This window comes from Gadus macrocephalus, chromosome 23 (assembly GCF_031168955.1).
Source record: "Gadus macrocephalus chromosome 23, ASM3116895v1".
In the NCBI taxonomy this organism is placed as follows: Eukaryota; Metazoa; Chordata; class Actinopteri; order Gadiformes; family Gadidae; genus Gadus; species Gadus macrocephalus.
Window position 1 is genome coordinate 9,795,316 of NC_082404.1, and position 13,399 is coordinate 9,808,714.

The 13,399-nt window shown below is 46.8% G+C and overlaps 2 protein-coding genes across 2 annotated transcripts; both read left to right on the top strand.

Moving 5' to 3' along the window:
• The first annotated feature begins 140 nt into the window (after positions 1-140).
• Positions 141-7,915, top strand: LOC132452114 (rho guanine nucleotide exchange factor 4-like). The gene is given in 12 exon segments (XM_060044512.1): positions 141-361; positions 736-829; positions 832-914; positions 1,414-1,646; positions 2,317-2,390; positions 2,393-2,445; positions 2,575-2,706; positions 3,203-3,241; positions 3,244-3,328; positions 3,331-3,456; positions 5,195-5,272; positions 6,264-7,915. Coding segments are annotated over 12 exon segments (1,332 nt in total). The 5' UTR covers positions 141-184; the 3' UTR covers positions 6,422-7,915.
• A 1,904-nt stretch (positions 7,916-9,819) lies between these two features.
• LOC132452925 (T-complex protein 1 subunit epsilon-like) lies at positions 9,820-12,973 on the top strand. The gene is given in 10 exon segments (XM_060045759.1): positions 9,820-10,050; positions 11,135-11,179; positions 11,387-11,494; positions 11,630-11,653; positions 11,655-11,715; positions 11,718-11,746; positions 11,848-11,899; positions 11,902-12,242; positions 12,377-12,557; positions 12,651-12,973. Coding segments are annotated over 8 exon segments (804 nt in total). The 3' UTR covers positions 12,156-12,242; positions 12,377-12,557; positions 12,651-12,973.
• The last annotated feature ends 426 nt before the right edge of the window (positions 12,974-13,399 follow it).

Consider the following 13,399-nt stretch of genomic DNA (forward strand, 5'->3'; position numbering starts at 1 on the left):
CAAAGATTAACGTGGCACACCCTGATGTGTTAATTAGCATTGTAATTAGTGCTATTTAGTTTAGTAAGGCATACAACACTCCTGCCCCATTTAAGGGATGCACGGGGTGCACTTTACAAGTCCAGGGAGACGGTTAACGTTGTGGTGGTCTTTCTCCCAGTTGCGCGTGAACCAGGACGAGCACATGGAGGAGTACCTGGCCCAGTTTGAGGAGGCGGGGGCCGGCCAGGAGGACCGGGCGGGGCTGGGGCTGAACCTGGGCCCCGGCCTGCCCTGCAAGGAGCAGATGAGGTCCAACGTCATCAACGAGATCATGAGCACCGAGCGCGACTACATCAAACACCTCAAGGACATCTGCGAGGTGGGTGTCCATCCCCTGCCCCCCCCCCCTCCCACCAGCTAGACGGCCCCCACACCACCGGGGGCTAGACAGGGCTGCTCGGGATTCTGGGGGAAGGTCGCTCCTCAAAGGCGCTCTGAGTTTTAGATCGGCGTTTTGCCAACGCACCACATTAAAAGGCCACGGCATGCGACCAGGTATTCATACCCATTATGCACACAGTTTAGTCGTTTTTATTAGTTCAAGTAATTACCCGACCCGGGTGGATCGCTCTCGTCCCACGACTAGGGTGGACCCCGATGACAACATGCAGTTTATTTTAGTGTCTCTTCTGCGTGTGTCTTCAGCAGACGGTCTCATCCTAACACCCCCCCCCCCCCCCCCCCCCCCTTCAGGGTTACATCAAGCAGTGCCGCAAGAGGACGGACATGTTCACCGAGGAGCAGCTGCGCACCATCTTCGGGAACATCGAGGACGTCTACCGCTTCAGAGGAAGTTCCTCAAGGGCCTGGAGAAGAAGTTCAACAAAGATCAGCCGCACCTCAGCGAGATCGGCTGCTGCTTCCTGGAACACGTGAGCACACCTCGGCCCAGGAGCAGGATGGTGGGCTGGGTCCGCTGCTGCCGTTAGCAACAGCACTTTATCAAACAAGATCCCACATCTGATCAAACTCTTCATATTTTGTATTGTTCTATTCTGTGAACATGAAAAGAACATTGTCAAAAATATAATTATTTTGACAGCCTGCTATAGTGGATTACCACTTAGTGGCAACCAAACCACCCATTATATGTTGTGTTATCATTGCGATTTACTAGTTCATTTAGTTGAGGAGGAATTCAGATTGAATTCCTTGTATGACGGTGGAATTACTTTTTTAATAACCAGGTGTTAAAACGATAAGAAAGACCCAATGTGGACCCCCTACAATCCTTCAAAGTGCCCGATGTCCAGTGTGACTCAACATGGGGGGAGGGGGGAGAGCTGTACGCGATGTGTGCGTAGTGTAGTCCCCATCGATCGCTCCCTGGACGTTCAACCCTCCTCTCGTCTCCTGTGTCTCTGCCACCAGCAAACGGACTTCCAGATCTACTCCGAGTACTGCAACAACCACCCCAACGCCTGCCTGCAGCTCTCGCGCCTCATGAAGCTCAACAAGTACGTGTTCTTCTTCGAGGCCTGCCGACTGCTGCAGAGGATGATCGACATCTCGCTGGACGGCTTCCTGCTCACGCCCGTGCAGAAGATCTGCAAGTACCCGCTGCAGCTGGCTGAGCTGCTCAAGTACACCAACCCCCAGCACAGGTGAGCCCCCCCCCCCCCCCCCCCCCCCACGGCCGTCCCCACCTCGCTCTGGGGGGAGAGTGTTGACAGGGGAGCCTCCGCCCAGCCCAGTAATGAACACAACCTGTATGCTGTGTTATTCAGGTCAGGGGGTTCTGTTCTACTTTAAATCTCTATGTTTTAAAGGTGACATATTAGACCACCAGGTGTGAGTGTTCTTAGGGTGCAAGCCGTTTTGAAAATCGGCCTCTTCTGACATCGTAGCTGGGCCTGCCTAGATGTAGAATGGATAGATAAGTTTGCTGCAGTCCACTGGGTCGGCTGGTAGACAAATCTATCCAGCGCACATCTAGGTGGACTCGCCCACTTGTGGTGTCAGAAGAGGCCGATGGTGGTATAACATGTGACCTGAAGAGACACTTCATGTTAGTTGAGTTTGAATAAACAAAGCATAAAAAAAAACGAAATTGTTCATAGTTCTTTTGAATGTATATTTGTACTTTAAAGCCTTGTGTGAGGGTACTTTTACTGTGAAAAAAACTACGGTGGACACCTGTTCGTACATCGCTGCATGGAAATAATTTAGTGAGATTTAGAAACACAGCATAGGAATAAAACTCCCAGGAGGCGGAGTCGACCGCTCTAGCCAGAGGGAGCTGCTCAAAGCCTTCTGCTAACCGCCCCCCCCCAGGGACTACAAGGACGTGGAGGCGGCGCTCAACGCCATGAAGAACGTGGCCCGGCTCATCAACGAGAGGAAGCGCCGGCTGAGAACATCGACAAGATCGCCCAGTGGCAGAGCTCCATCGAGGACTGGGAGGTACGTGGCGTGTGTGCTCACTCCCAGTAGGCCCCCGGTGCCTCGGCACGCACACAGCCGTTGGTCGGGTGGGGGGGGGGGGGGGGGTTGACGGTTGATGTCTGACGTGCGCTGTTGACGTCCCTGCAGGGAGAGGACGTCCTGAGCAAGAGCTCAGACCTGATCTACTCCGGGGAGATGAGCAAGCTGTCCCAGCCGCAAGCCAAGAGCCAGCAGCGCATGTTCTTCCTCTTCGATCACCAGATGGTGTACTGCAAGAAGGTGGGTGCCCCCCAAGGGAGTATGGAGGTTGGTTGGGGAGGGGAAAGAAAGGTAATGATGCCCAGTGGCCATCTTAGCTTTTTAAAGAGTAACCAAGAGTGACCAAAGAGTTAGGGCGCACTCCCACTGGGCCACCTGTACCGTGCTCAGGTACGATTGCCCCACCCCCTAAAAGGAATGAAATGCCGGTATTGTACCAATCATTTGATATGAGGCTGATGGCTGGCTGTCTCTCATGTCCCGTCTCTGACGTGGGACACGGCCGGACTAGCAGGAATATCTCCCAGACTAGAAACACACCGCCGTGTGCTGCTCCGGTGTCCCGCTCCTGTGTCTAATACCTTTATTTATTTGACAAAACAACAGAGCAGACAGATACTGCTTCTGTGATTCACGGGTAGCGTCGGCCATTAGCGTCGGCGCCAGTCAGCCACCACTTCCGTAACGGGGCTCACCCAACCGAGCGCGACCTGTACTCGACCCCCCCCCCCCCCAGGACCTGCTGCGGCGGGACATGCTGTACCTACATGGGACACAAGGGCCGGCGTGGACATGGACCAGATGGAGGTGACGGACGTGGAGGACGGCCGGGAGAAGGACTTCAACGTCAGCGTGAAGAACGCCTGAAGCTGCGCTCGCTGGCCAGCGACAGCGTCCACCTGCTGTGCGCCAAGAAGCCCGAGCAGAAGCTCCGGTGGCTGCGGGCCTTCGCCGACGAGCGGCTCCAGGTCCAGCACGACCGCGAGACAGGTGAGCGCACAGACACACACACATCGACACAGAGACAAGCACATGCACACACACGCACGCACGCACACACAAAGACACACACAAATGGACGCACACACACACACACACACACATGCATAGACACACACACAGATAAGCACACACACACAGACACACAGACACACAGACACACACACACACACACACACACACACACACACACACACACACACACACACAAATTACATACACACACACACAAAGACACACAGAAATGGACACACATCGACATGCACACACAAGCACTCACAGACACGCACACACACACACACACGCCAACCATATGTTGGCAAAACACCATATGAACTCTGATCTCTGAGTTCTCCATTTTAATTGTATTAAACAACCCAAAGCCTTTGATTCAATTGTTTTTGAACTCACCAACAATTGTTTGTGTATGCTGGGATGACCATGTAATTAACTCGATTACTTTTTTCTTTGTTACTAGTTATACTTCATATGTACACATGTCCTAGGTCTCAATAGACCCGTGGTACATTGAGAAGTGCAATCGTCAACAACATCAGTTTGTTTTGATATACTATCATACAACTCATACTGTATACAGCTTTATACTAGTAAAAGCAAAGAGGTACTATCCTGCTAAACTTCCTCTACAATAAATATAGAAGTAAGCATTCCATAGTGTGGTGTGTACACCGAAACAAGCTATTGACTGTACACACAATAATAACGTCCTGGAATGAATGAATAATTCAGGAGCACATATTAGCGTTGCTCCACATACTGGGGTGGGAGGATGGGTTTTGAAGCCAACCTCTATGTGGTACTGTAAAAAAAAAAAAAGAAACAGTACAACTGTTTGTATTCAACATCATAGATTTGGAGCAGAATAAATAAAACCTCCCTAGAACAAAATCAGGCCAAGAAAAGTGTGCCCGGGCCCACTGAGGTTTATATGCTGCTCATTTAGCTATGACTAGAAGGACACCGACATCTAGTTTCTAGTACACTCATGAGCAACCGATCAATGCTCTCTATTAGTACATTATTATCTGTATAGTGTTATCTTTCAACAGTAGACCATAGCATTTTCACGTGCACCCATAGGCAAGTCAATCCGTCTAGAGGAGACATTAAAACAGGATGATGTTTCCTGTCTATCCACTCCAAGTATAACCATGAAAGTGTGGACTCTGGCGTTGTGTTTAGTCCTAGAGTTACAGACTACATTCATTTAAGTGCAGCCAGCTATCGGGAGAATGTGTTTCCCAGAAGTGCTGTGGCTAGGTCCTATAGATTCCTATAGCTCCTGATTAAGAGCTATTTGTTACCACAGCCTTTTCAGGCTGTCAGGTCCTCTTTGCGTCAGAGGCAGCCATAGAACCTCACACTAGCAGATTGTGTTATAACTCCATCGTTGCCCCCCATGGGTAGCCAACCAGACGTGGGCTGTACAGTGGAGTTTCCTGATTATTTTCCAGCTTGCCATGAAAGCACAGCACTTCTTCTGATTTATTGACATGCCTTTGAAGTGTGTCATGGATGACGTACAATATACACGAGCAAATGTATGGATGTGAAATACAATCTACTGTGAATGGACAATTTGAATTCACCTTTGCGTTATTTTAAGATATTATGGAGATGACGGATGGGCATTTACTCAGCAGTCGTGTAGTGTGTGCTATGCAGCATATCGCAACCCCCCTGTAACGTTCCCTGGTGTGTGTTCCAGGCTTCTCTCTCACCGAGGTCCAGAAGAAGCAAGCCATGCTGAACGCCTGCAAAAACCACCCAGCTGGGAAGCCCAAAGGTAGGCACGACGAGAGAGAGAGGGGGAAAGGGGGAGAGGGAGAGAGGGGGAAAGGGGGAGAGGGAGAGAGGGGGAAAGGGGGAGAGGGAGAGAGGGGGAAAGGGGGAGAGAGGGAGAGATAGAGAGGGGGAGAGGGAGAGATAGAGAGAGAGAGAGAGAGAGAGAGAGAGAGAGAGAGAGAGAGAGAGTGAGAGAGAGAGAGAGAGAGAGAGAGAGAGAGAGAGAGAGAGAGAGAGCGAGGGAGAGACGGGGAAAGGGGGAGAGGGGAGAGAGGGAGAGGAGAGAGAGAGAGATCACAAATACCATGATGGGGTTCCCTGTCAGACTGCCCACGGCAATCATCATCCCAGTGAGAGGCTAGAAAATGTGATTATCAAACCCCCCAGGGGAGATTGATAATTATGAGCTCTTCTCCGTGTCATCATTAAACCGTAATTCAAGCCTTTCTTCATACCTCCTCTCCACAATTTGTATTTGCATGTCGTTCTTTATTGGAAATAAACACCATACATAGAGCATATGTACTAAATGTAAATTATACAGATGCAAATAAGTTCATAAGCTATTATTAAAATAATTTACAGGATTTGGGGGAGCAATCTATACATGTGAGCATCTTGTTCTACCATACCTGTATCGTTAGGGTGACTGATATTGTTTAAATAGCAATGTATTATTACTGGAAGTGAAATAATACCAGTACCATCCTATAGAGGACACTATAGAGGATTTTCCTACAGTAAATTATTATCGACTATGTTCTGTTCTGTTAGGCCACATAAACAAAAAAAACAATGGTAGAGACTGACAAACCATTCGAACCAAAAGCAGGGAACCTAAGGACAATACCGATCCTATCGGCATTCAAAGAAATCACGACATCAAACAATAACAATATTACATGATAATAATAACAATATATTTTTATTTCGTCTCACAATGAAAATGTGATTCCCTCCGTGTTTCCTTCCGGTTGCCGCGGCGGCGGCAGCAGTGACCAGGCCCTACTACGACTTCCTGCTCCGTCAGAAGCACCCGTCCATGCCCAGCGCGCTGCCCCAGCAGCAGGTGTTCATGCTTGCTGAGCCCAAGCGCAAGACCTCCACCTTCTGGCACAACATCGGCAGACTGACGCCCTTCAAGAAGTAGAGCCGGCGGAGACAGAGCGTGGAACCAACTGGAAGGAAAAGAAAATGAAGAAGGAAACAAAAAAAGCCTACCTGGGGTAGAGAGAAAGAGGGAGGGGGGGGGGGGGGGGGGGAGAGAGGAGAGCTCTCTGCTCATTCCTGGACTGTACCCTTTCTCCGTCTCTTCATCGCTCTGCCTCTCTCTTTAGCTTTGGTTTTTTGGTTCATAAGTGTCAGTGAGGCTCTAATTGATAGAACTGATGTATTGTTCAGAGGGAGAGGTTTATTATAAACGAGTTAAGGCGAAGGTTGTTGTTTGTTTGTTTGTTTGTGTGATTTGTTGTTTGTTTTTTCCCCTCGAGAAAGCACTTTATAGGTTGGTTAACAATCAGAACAGTCTCCCGGAGAAAGCAAAAGACTATTGTATGCCTTGCTACTACTACTACTACCACTACTACTACTACTACTACTAGTACTACTAGTATTTAACCTTCATTCTGGTACTAAATACTACTGCTGTATGGTTGTGTGTGACCAGGGGACTGACGACTGTCTCGGTAAAACAAGTTGCCTGTCAACAAAAAGTGTTTTTTTTTACTTTTTCCTCGCCCCACCCAATCTTTCATATGTTTCGACGACTGCCAATTGTTCACAGTGCCAGACCATTTTTTCTTTCTTCTTTTGTATCATTACGTTTTTTGTTGCATCTGCTTCTGAAAATGAAAAAAAAGGGAAAATGAAGGGTGGTGTGTGTGTGTGGGGGGGGGGGGGATACGTTTTCCATCTGCTTATCGCTGGACAGATATATATCGTATTATTTCAGCACCCTTTCTCTTGTGTTTGCCTGTGTTTTATGTGTTTTGAGCTGGGATCCGGTTTTGTCCTTTCTTCCCATCGTGTTCATTCTGTTGATACGCTAGCAGTGGTGTGAACACTTGCATACAGCACTCTGAGGCCTGGTGGCTTTTCCTCAAAGGAACCTGAAGAAGCTTCTTCAACCCCCCCCCCCACCCCTCCCCCCCCCCACGCAAATAGATCTCTCTTTCTCTCTGTTCGTGAACCCCCACAAACAAAATCCTGCAACGATGTTTCCTGAATATTTCCCAGCTTGCCATGAAAGCAAACGACTTCTGTAGATTTATTGAAGTGCCATTTGAAGTGTGTCATGGACAACCAACGATGACATGCATGGATGTGATTAAAAAAATGAATACTGTGAATATTTTTTTAAAGAATCGCGAGGAGACCTGCTCTATTTATCCGGATCTAGCGATGGACCTCAAAGATTAGTTTTCGCTTTTAGGGATGGCAACCATTGACCTGTTTCCTCTGTGGGTTTTCCATATTGCAAGTAGACGTGTGATCTATATGAATTTTGGTCTCCTGTTTGATTTCAGATATTATCAAGATAATGCTACGCAGGTTCATTTGCTTAAACTGTACATCTCTCACCTTTATGTTTCAATGTTCTCAGCTAATGAGGTAACTGTATATTAAAATCTGACGAATACCGCCATTGATTTGGGTGGTTATTATAGCCTATGTCTTCATGTTTACCAGTGCTTCAAATAAAAACATTGTCGCTATCAAAGGTATGTTAGATGGTAAGCTGGACACAACTATGTTGCAGAGCAATCGGAACAGAACAGTCCTCTGTGCTTCAGCAAGTATATTTTGTGAAAAAACGGTTGTGGTTGGCACGTTCTGCTTAGCTTATGTAGCTGTTTGGGTTGCAGCCTAGTTTAAATATGTATCACGTTCCTCATGGCTGTATGCAACCAGCCACCCACAATCCTCCACCGAACTGCATAATTGAGATAAATATAGATGTCACTTTTCAGAAAAAACAATTTCACATCTCTATGGTTCAGAGTCACGATTAGTTTGCATGCAAGGACTGACTGGATAGTGGTAGGGTCGAATTGAGGTTGAGATTGGTTTTTGGAAAGAACCCCCTGCACTCACAAAAACCACCAGAGAGGTACGTGTGTCAAACCAGGCAAAAAACGGTCCTATTATGATTCTGGAGTTGTTTGAGTGCTTATGCTAAATGCAAGCTGCAGATATGACCAGCCTGAGTTCACAGCATTTTAACTCCAACACAGTCCTGTGAATGTACGCATTGCTCTGGTTAATTATAGGTGTCCTGTTCTGTAACACTTTAGCATGTTGACCTCAGTTGCAGCTGATGTAAATTATTTTAGTCTATGTTATTTCTGACATGACTTCTGACTTTCTAACATGTTTCAAGCTAACCACAGTTATGAATGGTTTCTTCACCACATAATGGATAACACCATATAAGGTTTTAATGATTTTATAAATAAGTTAAAGACTACAAACATGGCCACTTTGCCATTTCCGTTTAAGGTTTACCTGGGTCAATTAGAACATGTAGGCGTGGCCTGTTTACCGTTCCGCCCACTCCCAATATAATGGTGCACTCACACTAGGCCACCTGGCCGTGGCCGTTTACACACCTAACCTAACTTGGGAGAGGTGTGCTGCTACGGTACGGGCCGCTACGGTACAGATGCTAATGAGCCAACACGCGCACACGCACAGCTACGCAACCTGAGCTGGATGACGTATAGTCCATGCGACGACCACGGACATAATAAAGGCGACGAGCCTTCTTTCCCATTAAACGGTAAACATACCAAATAAGCAACAGACTCAGCAGAGTGCGAACTGTGTTGTTGTCCATTGTTGTTAGAACTCGGACTGGCGGCAGACTTTATTATGGTCCATGCAGCGGACGCTTGGTGATGTAGTGTGAGTGCCTAGTGAGTGCACCCTTAACTGTTTGTTATCCCTGTCTTCGTCAGATGCCTCATGAAACACCTCCAGAACGCGAGACGCGTCATGAACCACCTCCAGAACGCAAGCCCGTTTACCTCGTGTCTCTGTTAGAATAAACCACGTGTTGAACATTTACCACTCTTCGAGTCATACACGAGACCGCCACACCACAAAGGATCAAATTAGTTTTACATCACACACAGCCCTTCTTCGCTATCATTTAGGATAAACAACCGCTTTCATGTTGTGTCTCTACTCTCTACCAAAGGTTTTGGTTCGGACCATTACAGGTTGAAGGTCAGGAAGTGTAGGCTTACAATTGCAGAATGAAACATATCCTTCAACGATGGATATGTCCAATTTCGAGTATCATTCAGAGCCTGACATATCTATATCTACAACTTAGATTTATCCTACTTTATATCAGCTCTTCATCAGGGGACCATACACCCTGTATGTATATATATATATATATATGTTATATTATGTTACTTTTTATGTTTAGTTTATATGTTTGCATAAAATAATAACGGCAAAACACAAAATTAATGACATTAAACAATAATAACTCATCATGTAATTGCCATTCAATGTGCATTTTATAACCGCTGGAACTGCATGTGTTTCAGCTTGGATCCAGCTTTTCACTCATTTAGAAAAAGCGTTCCCTGTCGAGGTAAGAGGGCTGAAACTGAAGGGAAGTTTGACTTCGCCGTAGACCGGGGGGACACCTTCACCGATGTGTTCGCGAGGCATCCAGATGGTCGCGAGCGGGTCCTCAAACTCCTGTCTCGGGACCAGAATTACAAGGACGCTCCCACAGAGGGGATTTGCAGAGTATTGGAGGAGGTGAGCTGAACAAGAAGCTGTACTAAGTGTGTGTGTGAGCAGTGGAAATGGCTTAGGCTTGGCCCTCTTGGCAGTGATGCTTGTTTGTCAGAGCCGTGAATAACCTGTAAACCAAGGACATAAGCATGGTGTGTGTGTGTGTGTGTGTGTGTGTGTGTGTGTGTGTGTGTGTGTGTGTGTGTGTGTGTGTGTGTGTGTGTGTGTGTGTGTGTGTGTGTGTGTGTGTGTGTGTGTGTGTGTGTGTGTGTGTGTGTGTGTGTGTGTGATGAGAAATGGAACAACTGGAGTTGTTGGTAAGGGAAAATAATGTGTTCAAAATGCAGGCCCCTCGGATTTCTAAAATCATGTGAACTAATAGTCAAGTGATCCTGGGGATTTCTTGGGCTTGAAAGAGCTGATGTTTTCTTTAAGGGGTATCTATCGATTGAACAATTTATACTTGTGAGATGTTTTCAAAAGTGAACAGTTCTTGTATTTACATGAAGGCCCAAAAACGTCTTCCCTATTGCCCTTTTTTTCTTTGAATGCCATTTCGACTTCATGGAGAGGATTTTCATGTTCAAATGTGTATTGTACAATATGTTACCATTTGCAGATTTTGTATTTTTATTTCACAAAAGCACGCAATAGAACACCTCTAATATATGTACAAAGCATCTGACATTAGCACAGCAATTCCAAATGTCTTGGCAGTAGCAATTAAAGGTGACATATTACACCACCAGGTGTGATAAGCTGTTGTAACGGCTGGTCACACTCACACCTGGTGGTATAATACGTCACCTTTAACAATGCATGCGACATTTGGAAGCATTCGCATGACCAGCTGATGGCAATATATTTAGGGGCCTGCCACCTGCTCTCAGCCAATGCGGGAGCCAGTAGTCTTCCATACTGGGGTATTGATTCAGACATGTCCCTCACCCACAGTGCTGGCTAGGGCTCTCCTTGAGCAGGCTGAGCCTCTCCTGGACGGGGGGATCCTCCCCATTAGTTTCTCCGATGGGTACCATCAGGCGGCAGCCATTGCAATTAAGCAGCTGGACAAGATTGGCGAGACCTTCCCCTTTGATCCCAACAACAGGGAACCACTCACCCAGACTGCCACGACCACCCTGGGATCCAAAGTGTGAGTTCCCTCTACATGGTTGATTTTGCACAAATGCTTGATTAAAAATAGATGTAATTTGCGGGCAACTTTGAAAATGGTTCCCAGATTTTTAGTTTTTCTTTAATAATACGAAAGTGAAGAGTGAAATGATAATGATCTGTTGTGATATGTGATGACATGTGAGATGTGACTAAAATGTTAATGGCTGGTCACCTCTGCTTTTAGGTTCTGAAATACACAAAAATCGCTATCCTCACCTGCCCGTTTGAGCGCCTAATGCCCAAGACCAAGCATAACTACAGAGCACTTCAGAAGTACGAGAAGATCAAGCAGGTCAGTTGGAGATGATCAAGCAGGTCAGTGTTGCTACATTGACGCCCTCCCAACATAAGTGTTGAATGGAGTGATGTTTGGCTGAATGTCCCTCCAACTGAACTGACTTTGAATGTTTTGGTGTTGTATCTGCAGGTGAAGGATAATGGCGCCACCTTGTGCTATCTGTCAGTGGGGCTTTGATGACGAGGCGAACCATCTGCTACTGCAGAATGAGCTGCAGGGCGCTGTGTCGGAGGGCCTGAGATTGAGGTACACCTGCTTTAAGGGGCTGACACTGAGTACCTGTATTGTGCCCCAGTCTTAACTTGTATCGAGACACGATCCTTTATTTTATCTTTATTTTTTTGCAGCTCATTGCCATCGCCAGCGGAGGAGGTATCGTTCTGCGTTTCAGTGTGCTGACGACGAGAAGCTTGGCGTGCCCGGAGTGGTGAAGGAGATCTGCTTCGGCACCACCAAGGACCGCATGCTGGTGATCGAGGAGTGCAAGAACTCCCGGGCCATGACCATCTTCATTCGCGGGGGCAACAAGATGGGGGGCATGTTTTTCCTTTTGTTCCTTATTTCTTTACTTGGGGATCGTGAAACAAAGCATTTACACGCCCCAATCAGATCATCGAGGAAGCCAAGCGTGCAGTCCATGATGATCTGTGCGTGATCAGCAACTTGGTCAGAGGCAACCGCATCGTGTATGGAGGTGGAGCATCTGAGATTGCGTGTGGCCTGGCCGTCAGCTGTGGATAAGGTATTGCATCGTGTTGCACATTAATTGTATCCTGATGCTGTTTTGGTATATTGTAATAAAGTGTCAAAAGTCCAGTTTTGTTTATCCGGAGGCCCTACACCCTCTAACTTGTGTGCCAACCCTCTGTCCCTCAGTGTCCATCTCTGGAGCAGTATGCCATGAGGGCCTTCGCCGATGCCCTCGAGGTCATCCCTATGGCCCTGGCAGAGAACAGTGGGATGAACCCCATCCAGACCTTGACAGAGGTTCGAGCCAAGCAGGTCTCCGAGAACAAGCCCCACCTTGGCATCGACTGCATGCACGCTAACACCAACGGTAAGATAGCCGGTTCATCTGTCATTTTTTTCAAAATTGTGACGATTATAGACGAGACAAACTGAAACTAAATCCAAACTTGTTCCTCCAGAGACATGAGGCAGCAACACGTGATTGAGACACTGTTTGGCAAGAAGCAGCAGATCTCGTTGGCCACTCAGGTGGTTAAGATGATCTTGAAGATCGACGACATCCGAAGCCCAGGCGAGGTTGAAGAATAAAGGCCAGGCCCAGGGGTTTTAGAAGACTTGGCCTATTTCTAGATCCCCTACCACAACTCCCCTGTTCTAAGATGCTCTAGAACTGTCTCTGGCACTTCTCGAGCACTAGGTTCAAACTGTACTGCGTACCGCTAGTTATCATTTGATATGAAATGCTGTTGTCGCTCTGAAGTCATTAAAGTTAAAAATCCTATTGATGATTGTGATTCTCCCTTGATTATAAAAGAAAGCTTTCATTATGCCTAGTTCGCTGAATACATGGCAAGTACAAGAGCACATGGCACACAATTGAACCAGTCTAGCAAAGTGAATTTTAAATGTGCTTATATTATGGAATTCATCTGCCATGCATCACAAATCCTGGAACAAAGACATAATCATTTGTCTGTACATTGTTGATATATAATTAGGAAATCTCTTGTATGAGCTAATTGTGCTTTTAAGCCTGATCATGTAGCATGTATTTTCAGCATCCTTACTGCCAGTCTCAAAGCAGTATGTATTATGAAAAAAAACCTCTTTTTTTTTGTATTAAAGCTACAGACACCAGAAAGAGAGCATTCTGAAGGGAATGAAACAGAGTGAAATAGCGGTAAGCAAGATTGTTTTTCCTTAAAGCTA